Raw genomic sequence first — 16,453 nt, forward strand, 5'->3', positions numbered from 1 at the left:
CATGTTAGACTAATGTGCATCAGAGCATGGAAGTTGCATGTGAATATGATGGAGTAAAGGGACATTGTAAGGCCACAGGGAAAAGCTAAAGCTATGTCATCATACCACATAGATACCATACTGTTAAGCCTACAGCTAATTGCCATGGTTCTCAGAGTGGAGTGGATTGTGTTAGTAGCATAAGTGCAAGAGACTTTTTTGAAAATACCACTATTATCTTCCAGAGAAATTAGCAAAGCAGACCTATTAAAGCACAGTGAAGTATAGCCACTATGACATTTTTTTTCCTCTTAAGTCTGATATATGCCAACTGGCACCTCCTAAAATAAGTTTTTCCCAGGGAGTGTATTTCAAAAAACAATCTTTCAATCTTCTTTTCAAAAAAATTAGAACTACCACCCTGTTGTACAAGCTTATATGTTCCTCCATATGACACAGAAGAGATGTGTTCACTAAGAAAAGGGAAACAGAATCTAAAGCCTCAATTTCTCATTATCATCCATATGCAGTTTCTTAACTACCTGACAGATTTTTGCCAGGAATACCAGCAAGGCTTACTTTTAGGGTCTTCAAATTTGTTGGTTGGTTGGACTCTTTCGACTGCCTGACAGTGTCCTCATTTGAAGTCAGTGGTGATGGAAACACTGGAGTTTAGAGTCATATGCTGCCACAAGTGAAGGATTTAAAGTAGCTTGAGGTCTTGTTCATAAATGAGGGTAAGACGGAGCGGCCATTGAACTGGGCCATTGTGTTGAAGAGGGAGCCAGGCTGGAAGCTGAAGAAGTCAGTCTTCACATCCATTTTTCACCTGTGGTTACAAAGTGACTAGACAAATGAGGGGATAGATCCAGACAGCTCAAATGAGTCCATAGTGTTGGTACACTCATCATTAAGCCTCTCTCAGACATCTACTCCTTTCTGTAAATCTGACACCATCTGAGTTTGTTGGCTAGTACCCTGGTAATTGTTGCATAAATGTTGCAACAGCAATCTTACGAGGCTGGACTTAGTAACATTTCCCTATCACTTTCAGCACAGCACAAGTCTGGGTTAATTAATGGATAGGCAAACACAGACAACACACTTCACCCAGTTGGCAGTCTTTCCTCTGAGTTTATTAAATTCCTACAGAATCAAACAGCAGCAGACTCCAGCACCTCCAAAGTAAGAAAGCTATGTGCATTTATATGCGTGAAACAACTTCATTAATTAGTTATAATTATAACTGATCCCTCAAAGATTGAGTCTTTTTGTTACTGCATTATTCTGCATTATGTCACTTGATGTGCTGTCCACTCTCACGAGTATGACAAACAGTGTGTGGATACTGTGGACCTATCATTGTGAATGTCTGAATGAAGCTGTGAAGAACATCAGTGTAAAAGTGGCCTATATATGAATGATCGAATGCTGTTACTTTAACAGATTGATAAAACCAGCAATGTTACATGTCCCATGTCTGAAAAGGGCTATACAGACAGGTTAGAGAGCTGAGGCCTTCACTTAGTAAGCATTTGATAAGGAGGTCTCCTTTGCGCCTCTTTGTGCTTATTTTTGGGCCCATTTTCCTGCTAAGACGCTAAAGTATATGCAAAGCCTACTGTGAATACATCCCATCTTGCTGGGGAATACCTCAGGATCCCTCAGGTGTAGTCGAGAGGTTGTAGGAGGGACATCTGGACTACTTGCTGCAAGCCAGCCCCAGACAAGCAATGGAAAATTAGTGGATGGAAAATGGCTGATTGGTGTGATATTTCACAAGATATTTCAATCCACCCCCATTAACAAAAATATTGTACAAGCCTATCAGAAGCTATAGGCCAGAAACATTTGATGCTTTCTGATATAAGAAGATATGTCAGAGGATTTGTTTATCCTTCCTCTGTGATACAAATTTTTACTACTACTGTCTATTTGTCATTTGTTTTTAATGACATTCTGTTGTTTATCCCTTGTTATTTCCATCTTGATTATATGTCAGCTTGTAAAAGACCTCCACTCAGTTTATGTATTAATGTATTCATATATTTTGTAGTCGTTTTTTTCACTAGATCCTGTTGTTTAAATCAATTTCATTTCGGACACCAGGTTATCCACTTACTACTGTTGTCTAGGGAGTCCTGGGAACACACATTAGGCTGTCAGTGTGTCCATCTGGAGCCTAGTTTGCATTTAAAAAGTTCCTGATAAATTTGTTGAATTCAGTTGTTGAGCTGATTTCAAATAGTGGCATCATATAATGGTTAAAATGCTTTTAACAAAGAAACAGATACAGATAAGTGCCAAATTTAAGTGTGCCTTCAAGAAAATGTACTGTCATCTGTTGTATGATTTATCATGTCTTTCCAGTTTGTATGACAGCATGTCAAATACATTGGCTCTTTTCAAGAGTATTCAGCTTAAAACTGGAGACTGCTCTAAAATGCAGCATTTGTCGCTGGTGACATACAACCAATGTGTATTTGTTGTAAACATGTTTGCTGTTGGTGGTGAGACCCACATAAACAGTGTCATAGAAATAATCAAACTAGCCAGCGGTGGACACAAAAATTCTGTAGAGACATTGTGATAGATAGGTACATTATTGTTACAGATGCCATGTTGTCCTCCACTTATGACTAACAACATCGCATAGAACAGTGATCATTTTTCCTCCTGATGCCCTACATTTGACTGATTTTTGCTTTTATTGAAATAGTTTTGTCCTACCTTGGAAGTAGAATTGTCACAATACCACAATTGTGAGAAAATAATTAAATATACAATGATATCAATCCTGAGCTGAAGCCTCTTACCTAAAACATTATGAAAAGTAATGGAATAATAGATAACAGAATATGGAAAATAAAATAGAAACACTGCAACTCACAGGTTTCTTTAAACATCTAATTTCTGACAATGGCCATGTAGTGAATGTGCTTTTGTCCTCTTGTGGTAAATGCAAAGTTTTGGCAAAAATATGTATTGTAAATTTGGTGGAGACTTAATTTTAGATTTTAATCACAAAGATCCTAATCACAGAGATGCTCACTCAAGGCATCTATTGGATTTGGATCCCTGATGCACAGTCTCAAATGTGATCATATTTGCATGTGTTGAAACATTTTCCTCTTTAACAAGGACAAGGAGGCCTTTCTGTAAATTAACTAATTTACTGCATGAGTTGAAATAGAGAGTACTGTCTAGACTGATTTGTTCATGTAAGCCAGGATTACATGGCACACACAGTTGAATAGTTGGGAGATGCATGTGCCTCTGTGAGTTGTCTGCATTGTGGGGTGTGTGCTGCTTGGGAATAACACAAGTCCTACATACCCCTGTTCTTGAAATGTATTCCCTTGTTTACTGCCATACACGTTATAAATACAAAATAACACATGTATACATATTGCTGTTTTGTTTTCGTTAGAATCAGTTGTTGCCTTTCTATCACTGTGGAATGCTATTTTATTGTTTAACAAGGGACTATAAAACTAATAAATGCTTTGCTGTATAATTATTCTGCAGAACCATTTTTTTGTTGTTGTTTCCTTGAGTAAATTTAACTGATAAATAACGGTGGAAACATATTTGTAGGGAAAAATGTAGTAACATTTTGGCTTGGCACACAGTGGGGTAAAAAATGTCTAAAATTTAATCAAATAAGTCTACGAAAGTCACTTTGACTAATCCTAAAAGTAAACCGTTTTGGACCCTCTATTCTGAGAGTACTTACTCATCTAACATGTTCTTTCTGTCTGTCTCAAACATAAAAAATGTAATTTACTATGCATTTACACACTATTAAATCAAAACTTTGCCAAAACCACTGTCACCACAACAGCTTTGACCTGTGAAGTAATGGACTCTGAAGGACTATTTATAGTTAGAAAAGTAATGTTGTGAACTGCTAAGAAGGCAATCTTATAATAAATGATAAGTATGAGTGACAAGTCAAAACATAATCAGAACATTTGCTTCTGTGCTGTTGGTCCATTTACATGCTTGCCAAAGCACCTCTGATCTGCTAAGGCCTGGACTATCTAAGACCTCTGAAGGTATCCTGTGGTATCAGGCACCAAGACATCAGCAGCAGATCAATTAAGTCCTGGAAATTGTGTGTTGGAGTCACCATAGATCAGATTTGTTTTAGCACATCCCACAACCTTTCACTGAGTTATTGTTTATACCTCCTTAAATCACGCTTACTAGGTTCTCACCACTGCAACCAGCAGCACCCCACAAGCCTTGCTGTTGATGTGTTGACCCAGTGGTCTGGCGTGAGAGGCAATATATTTTTTGGCTTCATGGAGCAAAAATGGGTGAATCTCGTCCACACCTGAAGTTTTGCCACCGAAGAGCTTCTTAACTACCTTGGCGACCTCTTCCACAGATATGGGCGCAGAAATCCCCAAGTCTTCAGGCTCTTCCCCCTCAGCAGAGGACGTGTTTACCAGATTCAGGAGTCCCTCGAAGTGCTCCTTCCAGAGGCTCGAAAGGTCTCCTTCTTCAGCCTGATGACTTCCCTTACCGCCGGTGTCCAAAAGCGGGTTTTGGGGTTGCCACCATGACAGGCACCAGTGACTTCTGGCAACAGCTCCTAACGGCCATTTCTGCAACGGAGGCTTTGAACGTGACCCACTCTGACTCCATGTCCCCAACCTTCCCCAGAAAGCAGGAGAAACTCTTCTGGAGGTGGGAATTGAAAACCCCACTAACAGGGGTCTCCGCCAGACGTTCCAATTTCACCCTCACTATATGTTTGGGTTTACCAGCTCTGTCCAGCGGCCTTCCCCACCATCGGATTCAATTCAGGTGGTGATCAGTTGATAGCTCTGCTTCTCTCTTCACCTGAGTGTCCAAAACATACGGCCGCAGATCTGATGATATGACAACGTAGTCAATCATCGAGCTTTTGCCTAAGGTAGACTGGTACCAAGTACACTTATGAGCAACCTTTTTTTTTTTTTAAATTATTTTTTTGGCCTTTGTGCCTTTATTTGATAGTGCAGTGAGAGAGAGACAGGAAAGTGGGGGAGGAGAACGGGGGTAGGACGTGCGGGAAAGGGCCATGAGCGGGATTCGAACTCATGACCTCCACATCGGGACTGTAGCCCTGCATATGGTACACCAGCTCAACCAGGTGAGCTATAGTGGCGCCTGAGCAACCTTATTTTTGAACATGGTGTTTGTTGTGCCCAACCCGTGGCTAGCACAGAAGTCCAAAAACAAAACACCCCTCAGGTTCAGCTCAGGCAGGCCATTCCTCCCAATCACGCCCTTCTAGGTTTCACCGTCATTGCCCACATGAGCATTGAAGTCCCCCAGGAAAACTATGGAGTCCCCAGGCGGCACCCCTTCCAGGACACCACCCAGAGATGACAAGAAAGCCGGATACTCTGAACTGCCGTTTGGTGCATAAGCACAAACAACAGTCAGAGGTTTCCCCTCTGCAACAGTCACAGAGAGGCGACCTTCGCGATCTCCACGGAGAACTCCAACAAGGCGGCGCTCAGCCAGGGACTTGTGAATATCCCCACACCCACCCAGCGCCTCTCACTGTGGGCAACTCCGGAAAAGGAGAGAGTCCAGCCCCTCTCCAGGAGTTTGGTTCCAGAGCCCTTGTTGTGCGTGGAGGTGAGCCCGATTATATTTAGCCGGTAACGCTCCACCTCCCGCACCAGCTCAGGCTCCTTCCCCGCCAGTGAGGTCATGTTCCACGTCCCCAGAGCTAGTCTATGCCACCAGGGGGCAGTATGCCAGGACGCCCACTCCTGCCTACCACCCAGTGGGCTTAACACCCAACCCCGATCTTCTGCCCTGAGGGTGATGGGCCCTCTGAGCAGAGGCCCTGTGTTACCTCTTTGGGCTGTGCCCAACCCAGCCCCACAGGGCTCTAAGGCTTGGCCACCAGACACTCCCCAGGGAGCTCCCCCCCAGGTCTGGCTCCAGGAGGGTGCCCCGGTCTTCCTAATCTGGGCGAGGTGACGGTTTTCCTTCTTCTAGTTGTCATCAGGGTTCTTTGTCTTTTGTCTGGTCCCTCCCCCAGAACCAATCTGCCTTGGAAGACCCTACCAGGGGCTAATGCCCTGGACAACATACCTCCCAAGATCACAGGGACACTCAAACCCCTCCACCACGATAAGGTGGCAATTCAGTGGGGGGAGAAAAGCAATGCGACTAAAATAATGTAAAGGAAGCGTTGGTTATCAAGACTTACTTCCTTGTGTTCCATTTTTACTCCCCTTTAATCCTGTTCAGAAATGCTGGGTGAAGTTTGACACAGAGCCTCGTAGATGAACAAAAACAATGTTAACCTCACAAATTGCTGTCAGACATCCGTGCAGCCTTACTCTAGTGTTGCTCTAGTGCTCTAAGCACCATGCCCTTCAATCATCGTGCATCATCAGCCAATAACCTTACATAAAAATGTTTCCAACAGACTGTATATTTTTCTGATAGATGTGTTTTTATTTGATATCAAGAAAATCAATTGCTGTGTGCCTCTCAAATCAAACTGATCTAAACACACTTTATCCACACCACAAATTTATAATATAGTTAACTGTAATTTCAACTGTCATGTTAAGGTGAAGACTTAAAAGCAATAACTACTGCCTGTGATGCTTAGCAATATTAACAATATGGGAAAAAAATGTTGATTAACTGCATGCTGTTTGTAGAAAATTCTGGGTGTGGTCTAACTGTCTTTGCTGTTCACAGGGGGACCAAAGGCAAGGACATCAGCACCATAAAGTCTTTGAGGGTTCTCCGAGTTCTCAGACCTCTGAAGACTATCAAACGTCTGCCAAAACTCAAGGTTTTTCTCCAATGCTGAATTCTCATTTATTTGAATTATTTTGGCATGGTTGGTAGGGCTTAGCTGTGGCTCTTATTGCCACAGATGTGTTTGTTTTATGCCAAATGAAATTGTTAGGGGGGGCAAAAGTAATCCTACCATAAACATACTGTTGTAGGTGTACTAGGTGCATGAGGTTTTTCTTTATATAGTTTGTATCAAAACTTTGTGTAATTTCGATTAACCTACTGGAGGTAATATGTTAAAAGGCTTTTTAAAATTGTAATGAACATGAATTTGTAAGAACAAATATAACAAATGATTTTGTTACTCGTGCTTGTCTGAAATGCAATATGCCCAGACTTGTTACATACAGTTACAAAAGAAGGCAAACAGCACATTTTAAACCAAATAAGGGTTTGCTTATCTCCTTCCCTTTGATAAAAGTCAGGCTTCAGTAAGCTGGACTTGTTTCTTTACACCTTATGGGTTACACCAATTGGGAAGTGGGATCTGCGTAGTTGGGAAGCCAAGTCAGCCTGGATTCTGTGTCCTTTGAGCCATTCCTACTCAGTTTTAAATATTTTTTTTCTGGGCTTTTTTGCCTTTAATGGACAGAATAGTGAAGAGAGACAGAGAAACATGGGGAGAAGAGTGGGGGAAGGACATGCAGCAGATGAGCCGCTGGCTAGACTTGAACTGCAGCCGCTGCGTCAGAGACTGTAGCCCTTACATGGGTCGCCATCTTATCCAGTTAAGCTACTGGGTCACCCATTCCTGAGCAGTTTTTACTGCATGGCTGGGCACATTGTCCTGCAAAAGGAGACCACTACTGTTGGGGAGTGCTGTTGCCACGGAGGGAATGGGGTTGTGTGTACTTGGACCGCAGCAATGTTATAAGGTGGGTGGTACATGTCAAAGTACCATCAACATGAATGCCAGCAGATTTTTCAGGAGATCAGTGCAATTTGATGAGATGTCATCTTACTTTAACTGTTAGTGATTTTAATATTGTGGGTTTTCAGTTTGATCAACATGATAGGTTGTCAGATCCCATCCTTGGGATCTCCCAAGATATCATGACACATAAAGATTACTTTTTAAACGCCAACCCATCACACAATAGGAAAAATAGGTTTGTGATCAATGCAGTGTTGCCAGTAGTTAAATGAGGTATTTTTGGACAACCTCAGGAAGGTGTTCCAAACACTAGGTTTGGTGTCAATACATGAAACAGTTTCTGAAACATGATCCACTTTCTGTTTTATGGATTCAACACAAATGTCAGTTAATTGTAATGGACTGAACATGATTTGTCCCAGTTTTGGTGGAGACTGGAACAAAAAGTTTTGCATGTGAAAAAGACAAAAAATATTCTATAAAATCTAATGTAGCAGTGATATCATCTATGTTGACATGACATTAATCAGATTATAATGTTGCTGAGATATGGCCTTAACTCCCATTTAGCAGCTTTAGTTGACTGTGACAAATGCTTTTGAAAATCAAAACTCTGTTTCTTAAACCTTGGTTCTCAAGCTCATCTGTATCAATCAGAGTAAAACAATTTTCTCATAAAATCAATATGGACAATATTACCCCATAGAAATCCGCTTCATTGAAGGAATCCAATAGTATCTCATTTTTGAAAAAATGGTTCTAAAGTTTCATGCAGAAATGCACCTCTATCTTGGACCCACTGGCAGCACTAGAGTCCTCAAAATGCAGACATGGAACTGCATGAAAAGAATCAAGACTCCAGGAGAAAAAAAAATACAGACGACAAAAATGATGCACTGTATATCAAATGGTAGAAACAATGATTACCTATGCAGTTGTGTGATTTGCTTCCAAATTATGAGTTTCATATCCTTTTTGGCCAATTTTTTTGTCTAGAGCCACCACCATGCATGGGCATGGAAAACATTCTGTGTTTTCAGTAGATGGGTTTGGTCTGCAGGTGTGAGATGATTCAGATGAACAGGGCCATCTGAAAGACACTCCTGATTAGAATGTAAAATGCTGACAATAGTTTTGACTGCATTCAGAGAAAAATTCTGTAATATTTTAGTTTGAAATGTTTGTCTCTTTGTGTGCGTCCTCAGGCGGTGTTTGACTGTGTAGTCAACTCTTTGAAGAACGTGCTGAATATCCTCATTGTTTACATCCTATTCATGTTCATCTTTGCTGTCATCGCGGTTCAGCTCTTCAAGGGAAAGTTCTTCTATTGTACTGATGAATCCAAAGGCCTGGAGAGAGACTGCAAGTTGGTCTAAAATCCCCAATGCCCTGATTTCTTATCACAGAACCTTTTTCATTGTAAACTGTTAAATATTAATGTGTACCTGTCTCACACCAGCTTTACTCATAACTTCATGTCTTCCAGAGGACAGTTCCTGGACTATGACAAAGATGAGGTGGCTGCCATGCCCAGGGAGTGGAAAAAATATGAGTTCCATTACGACAATGTGCTGTGGGCCTTCCTGACCCTCTTCACTGTTTCTACTGGGGAGGGCTGGCCAACGTAAGTGCAGCTGACTTGTCTCCCTTTTTTTTTATTAAAATGGGCTCCAGCCCCCCAGAGACCCTAGTGAGGATTAAGCGGTGTATAGATAATGGATGGATGTTTTCTTATTTTGGCCTTTATTGCAGAGGATAGTGGAGAGACAGGAAACGTGGGGAGAAGGACGAGTGGGGGAAGGACATGTAGCAAATAAGCCATGGATTGGACTTCAACCATGGCCGCTGAGTCAGGGAATTTCAGTCCCTGTACATGGGTTGCCCGCTCAGCTTGTTGAGCTATTGGCATGCCCATTGTCTCCCTCTTAAAGGCATAAAAAAGCAGGTTTTGTTCAGAATTAATGTGGATTGACCTGTTCCAGTGGGGAAATTGGGTCATTGCAAATGCAATGACGAACACAAGACAGCCAAAACTTCTAAATATATCATCTATATATTCTGAGGACTATAGAAAATATTCAACCCCACCAGTGGCAAAGCCAATATTGAGAACACAGAGTGAATCATAACTATGAAAGTAAATGCAAATAAGAAAAATATACCATCAGTCTTCAACATACAGCGATTGAGCTTTTTGTTTTGCTGTGATTGAAGGGCCATATTTAATCCCATCAACTGAACTGACCCAGCTGCTGGTTGGTCACTTTCCCACTGCCAGCCCCTTTCTAAGGAAACTGATGTTGTGTGTCTGAAATAGTCAACTTGTTACGGACTGGTTCAGAGACTCGTGCGCGAGGCAACAGGACACGGTAGACAAGCAGTTGGAAACAATTTATTGGTACACATAGGAAAAAGTACAGAACTTAAAGAGATTTGCTGGCAAGGCAAACTGTCTATAGTGACCGAACTAAACAAAAAACTAAAGACACGGACCCGAGCTCGGTACCACCGAGTCGGGAACCGAGAAACCAAAACTAGACTACACAAAAAGGAACAACTAAAGGACACCAAAAGGTGCGAACGAGGAGACTCTTAAAAAAAACAGAAAAGGCTAGCAAACCAAAAATCTATCTAATAAGCTAGCGCTACGCACAGACAGGCGGGCTAAATGCAAAACGGGAATCTACAAAAACAGAAAAGGCTAGCAGACAAAAGGCTATCTAGGAGCTAGCGCTACGCACGGACTGGCGGACTAAATTCTGGACTGGTAGATACAGAACATACAGACAGACTAAGGATCAAACGCTAATGCTAGATTCAGACAGGCTGACTTAATACACAATACAGAGTTACCGGACTGACGGACTGACAAACTAAAAAACGTCTCAAGGCTGACGCTACAAGAGACGGGCTACGTACGGACACTAAGTCGGAATGCTAAAATGCTCAGGCTAACAAAACCCACACCGGGAGAACCAGACCTGACGGGTGCCGACCGAGTGGAGAGGGGAAGCAGGGAGGAGGGTTGGAGGTGCAGAGGGTTTAGGCGTTGCCGCGGTTGCGGTGGAGTGGCTGACGGAGACTGGGAGCAGACGCCAGGGAGTGAGAGGTGAGCGGAGCTGGTGCTGGTGAGCAGACGGAGCCGTAGGTGGTGGAGTGGCGTCAGGACTGACGGGTGGCCGAGAGCGGGCAGGTGACAGGTGGTGAATCCGGTTTCCAATGGCTGGAGTCGCCGGCTGACGGAGTGGCTGGATGTCAATGACAGATGATCCGGGCCGAAAAGACAAGGTTAGATTGCGGCTGACAAGAAAAGGAGCTGAGAATAAACAATCTTGGTCAGGAATTGACTGAGGACTGTTTACGGTCCGGCGACGAGTAGTGGTCTGGTCGTGGCTTAAATGCTGGTCTCATGATGAGACACAGCTGCGGCAAACACACACCAGCGTAATCAGCGGATTGAGATCACCTGCCCGCTCTCACCAGCTCACGCCCACCTAGTTAGAGGAGAGGGAGAGAAAGAAAGGAGGAAAGAAGGGAGAGAGAGAGAAGACTGCCGCTACCTGGCCCTAGTGGCAGCGGGCGTGACACAACTAGTTCTTCTTCTTAAAGTCAGTTATATAAAGCTTACTTACAATAACCTGAAGGTTTTTGTGGCTAAACACGGTGTTGCTGTTTGAACCTATGTAATAACTTTGTTACTATAAGCCTTCATGCCTCCCATGCTTAATATCAAACTCATCCCTGTTTCACATTCAAAAAATGCTTGCCAGTTGCCAATAATTTGTGCTGTTAGGCAAAGAAACTTTCCTAGCTCATCTTTTTTCAAGAGCTGAACTATAAAGTGAGTTATCTGGCATTGGCACTAGTTGGAAATATTTGTTTTTTTATTTTAATGTTTTTATTGAGTAATTATTACCTCACTGTTTTAGTGAATAATACACTCTATTTCACTTTCTTGTCATTTTCTTTGCAGTGTTTTGAAACACTCTGTTGATGCCACCTTTGAAGATCAAGGTCCCAATCCAGGCTACCGGATAGAAATGTCCATCTTCTATGTGGTCTACTTTGTGGTCTTCCCTTTCTTCTTTGTCAACATCTTTGTTGCTCTGATTATCATCACCTTCCAGGAGCAGGGAGACAAGGCCTTGTCTGAGTGTAGCTTGGAAAAGAATGAGGTAATTTAACCGTTTTGTCTTATCGTTTCCTGGATATGTACTAACGTCACAAAACATTTAGAGGAGATCTTTGCAAGCATTTTCATTGCAGAAGGTTGCCACAGTAGACTGAAGAGATTATTTTTTCATGATACATAACCAAACTGTCATTTTTCCAAAGAAGATATTTAGCTGATTGTGTCACGGATCGAATAATAGAAACCAAGCACAGACAAAAGACTTGACAACCTGGATATCACACACAATTGATTTATTTACAAAATATACAAACAACAAATAAACGGAAGTGAAACTGTGGTAAAAGTACAAAGTACGGAAGCCTAGTGCTACCAATGGTTGGATGGGAAAGTGCAGTCTATATACACATGACAAACAAAGTGAAACTAACTACGTGAAATACCAAGACTAGTGAATCACATATTTACAAATATACAAGAAATGTAAACTATGGAAAACCAGCAGGGAAGCAGGGAGCTTAGCTGAAACTACAAATACTGTAGAAAGCATTCAGGGATTTTGACCACCGGCACATTCCAGCATGAGGTTGGAGACATATGCGGCATTTTCCAGACATCACTGAGCAGGATCAAGCCAGCAGTGTTGGATCCCTTACAGCCATCACCAACAAGCCCAACTCAAACGGGGACTTTATGCTATTGCTAGATTCCCAAACATATGTGGAGCCATAGACTACACCCACATCACATTCAAAGTAGCATCACTAAAAAAAATGTAATTTTGTAAATAGACAAGGGTTTCATTCAGTCAGCGTACAAATAATTTACGATGCACATTTGTCGCTATCAAACGTTGTTGCCCGGTGGCTTGGAGGAACACATTCAACTCATTCACTGAGCAGAACAGCTCTGTGGATGTGTCCCCAAGCAGGAGCTGCTGAAGACGTCTGGCTTATTGGTGAGTGTGACAGTGTGGAAATGTTTTAGTTGGACTTAATATGGTTATTAAAACATCTCATCTGTCGGTGATCAGGGTTATCCACTGGGTGAAAGTTCAGTATTAATTCATCCTCTTCTATTTGCAGTCATTTCTCTTTAATGGGCTGTGATGCGATTTTTAGCCACTTTTTTAAAATTTTTGCTAGCGATCTCTCCTCTGACCCACCAGAAATAACTGCAGTGGTTATCATGTCCCATGCAGTGTTTTCCTTTTGTTGGTTATCACAACATTTCATGCACCAAACAATGCTTCCGGTTTGCTTCAACCTTGCTGACAAGTACCTGGGGCCTCATTTATCATCAGTGCGTAGAAAAGGTTCTAAATTCTGTCGTACAATTGAGATTTAGAGTGTGCGTAAGTACAAAAAAAATCCATATTTATCAAACGTGCATACGGGGGTCGTACGCACATCAGTGTTGATAAATCCCACTTGTTCTCGTGCACGTTGCCTTCAGGAACGCCTCCAAATCACCATATAGGGCAACAACACACCTCTTTATAAGCAAGTGAAGATTTATTTTTTCCTCACCTGTCGTCATCATCGTGGCAAAAAGGGAGAAAAAGAGGAACTTTTATGAAACTGAGATCGAGGTACTTGTCAGCAAGGTTGAAGCAAACCAGAACATATTGTTTGGTGCGTGAAATGTTGGGATGAGCAGTGAAAGAAAAAATATTGCAGACAAGATAACCACCACAGTTATTTCTGTTGGTCAGAGGAGAGATCGCCGGAAAAAAATTTAAAAAGTGGTTTGACGTTAAGCTCAGTGCCAAAAAATGCATCACAGTCCATAAAAGAGAAATGGAGGAGGACGAATTATTACCGAACTTTCACCCAGCGGATGATTTCCACACTCTGTGACACTCACCAATATGCCAGCTGTCTTCAGCAGCTCCTGCTTGGAGACCCACAGAACTGTTCTGCTCAATGAATGAGACGTGCGTTCCTCCAAGCCACCGGGCAACAACGTTGGATAGCAACAAATGTGCATCACAAATTATCTGTACGTTGATTAAATGAAACCCTTTTCTATTTACAAAATTAAGCTCATTTAGTGATGCTGCTTTGATTGCTATGTGGGTGCAGTCTATGGCTCCACTTATGTTTGGGAATCCAGCGATGGCGTTAAGTCCCCGTCTGATTTGGGCTCATCTGTGATGGCTGTAAGGGAACTGGATGTAGGCTGGGGCCAGGGGAGTTATGGTATCCAACACTGCCGGCTTGATCCTGCTCAGTGGTGGCTGGGAAATGCTGCATAAGTCTCCAACCTCACGCTGGAATGTGGTCAAAATCCCCAAATACTTTCTATTTGTAGTTTCACTATTCTACCACTAAATTATGCATGTACGCATGGTCAGAGTTGTGCGTATATTTACGCACAGTTCTAAGTATATGTACAAGTTGATAAATTCCATGCTTTGTATAGGAATGTTCGCACGCACGCTCTGCGCACATATCTGTGCGTACACACTGATGATAAATGAGGCCCCTGGACTTCAGTATCAGAAAAGTTCCTATTTTTCGTCCTTTTTGCCACAATGATGACGACAGGCAAGAAAATCATGCGTATGACAGAATTTAGAACCTTTTCTACACACTGAACAAGGTCAGAGAGGGGGAGGCCCTGACATGTGTCCCTGTGATAACTGAATAAAATCTTTAAATTTAGCTACAACTCAATTGATGAGAGATTGATTTTAAGATAAGCTCATTTAACACAAACATTAAGTATGAGAGCTGTCTTACTGAAGGTGCAAGAGTTCTTCACTTTGAACTCTTTTTCCCACAATAATTGTATTAATTTTTAAAATTTTGACACAATAACAGCAATGAAAACACAAACACTAGAAAAAACAAACAGACAGCTCAGCTTACCAATATGTACAATATATACATATATATCGACATACATACATAGTCGCAACCCATAGAGCCTGGAAGCTGCAATGTTGCCATTTTTAGTCTAGGTCTAAGTTTATTCCATATAAATGAGCTTAGCCAGCTATTTAGATCTTTTAGTACCCTACTCAAAAGTAATACTGGGACCATTTGAATGGGATAAAGTATCCTCGGTAGCACATTTTTATCAAAGCTAGTCTTCCTAGCCATGAAACAGGAACTGCATTCCACCGCTCTAAATCACATCTAACCTTACCAAATAGTGCAGCAAAATTAGCTGTATAAAGCTGATTAAACGAGGCGAGGGAGTAACAAAAATAGCAAAATATAAAAAAAACCTGTGGGCAAACACTTAAAAGTTAAGGATGGCACAATATTAGGCATGACAGTAGGACTACCGAGAGGCATAGCCTCCGATTTGTTAAAATTAATCTTATCTCCAGAAAATTTACTAAACAGATGAGTGATCCCAATGAGAGATGGGACTGACACGACTGGATTTGATAAGAACACTAGCACATCATCAGCATGTAATGTTATTTCATTGACATACATTTCCAATCTGTAAACCATATATAAAAGGTGCCATTCTAATGGCCTCAGCCAGTGGTTTAATAATTAATGCAAATAAAGAGGTAACAAAGGGCAGCCTTGCCTGGTTCCTCTATACGTAGAAAAGTATTTTGAAAGCAGCCCATTAGTCACAACTGCTGCCTGTGGTTCGTTCCATATGATTTTGACCCATTTCACAAAATTTTTACCAAGACCAAATTTGTCAAATGTGCAGAATAAAAAGGACCACTCAGCTCGGTCAAGTGCTTTCTCTGCATCTAGGGAAAGCACCAAACCATCTACAGACTTTTGTTGGAAAACCTGGATAACATTAAGGAGACGTTGCATGTTATTTGTTGAGTTTCTGCCTTGTATAAAACCAGTTTGATCTTTGTTAATTAATGTGGGCAACCGGTCTTCTAATCGAGTTGCCAGAGTTTTAGAAAGCAGTTTTCGGTCCATGTTTAATAGAGCTGTTGGTCTGTAGGAGGAAAGAGAGAATTTCCCTTTTTTTCAATATGAGTGTTATGTTAGCCTCCTTAAGGGTCTGTGGCAGTTATGTGGTAGAGAGTGCATGGTTAAGCATTTGCAGTAACCGTTCCATAAGCCAAGCTGAAAGCTGAAATTCTTCATAAAATTCACTGCAGAGTCCATCTCGTCCTGGCGATTTCCCATTCTGTAAACTTTTAATAGCATTAATTACTTCTTCTCTTGTGATTGCGGCATTGAGAAGACTTTTTTGTGCTTCTGACAATTAATTGGGGTGCATCATTTGTCAGACAAAATGAGTACAGATTTGCATACAATTCCTAAAAGCAGTCATTTCTCAAGCCGTTATAATGTATCCTGTTACCCTTAGCATCAACTATAGCTGCTATGGCCTGGGACTCTGCTCTTTTCTAGGCAAGGTGTGCAAGACCTTTCTACGGAAGAGGATTAGGGCCACTGAAGAAAAAAAAATAAAATTCTGAGAAAAAAAATCAGAATTCTGAGAAAAAAGTCAGAATTCTGAGATTAAAGTCAGAATTTTGAGAAAAAAGTCGGAATTCTGAGAAAGAAGTCAGAATTCTGAGATTAAAGTCAGAATTCTGACTTTTTTCCAGAACATTAAAAACATTCCGGGAGATTTTTTTTTTTTTCAATCTCTGAAAAAAGTCAGAATTCTGAGATTAAAGTAAGAATTCTGACTTTCTC

The 16,453-nt window shown here is 41.6% G+C and overlaps 1 protein-coding gene across 1 annotated transcript in view; it reads left to right on the forward strand.

Annotated features, from left to right (window-relative positions):
- LOC103367574 (voltage-dependent N-type calcium channel subunit alpha-1B-like) overlaps window positions 1–16,453 on the forward strand; it is a 160,932-nt gene that overhangs the window by 35,197 nt on the left and 109,282 nt on the right. Inside the window, exons 7-10 of the mRNA XM_008295651.1 lie at window positions 6,703–6,799; window positions 8,983–9,044; window positions 9,165–9,302; window positions 11,652–11,853. Of these exons, the coding sequence (XP_008293873.1) occupies window positions 6,703–6,799; window positions 8,983–9,044; window positions 9,165–9,302; window positions 11,652–11,853 (499 nt within the window). The remainder of the gene's footprint in view (window positions 1–6,702; window positions 6,800–8,982; window positions 9,045–9,164; window positions 9,303–11,651; window positions 11,854–16,453) is intronic.

The sequence above is a fragment of the Stegastes partitus genome, unplaced genomic scaffold, assembly GCF_000690725.1.
Source record: "Stegastes partitus isolate 25-593 unplaced genomic scaffold, Stegastes_partitus-1.0.2 Scaffold1063, whole genome shotgun sequence".
Lineage (NCBI taxonomy): Eukaryota > Metazoa > Chordata > Actinopteri > Pomacentridae > Stegastes > Stegastes partitus.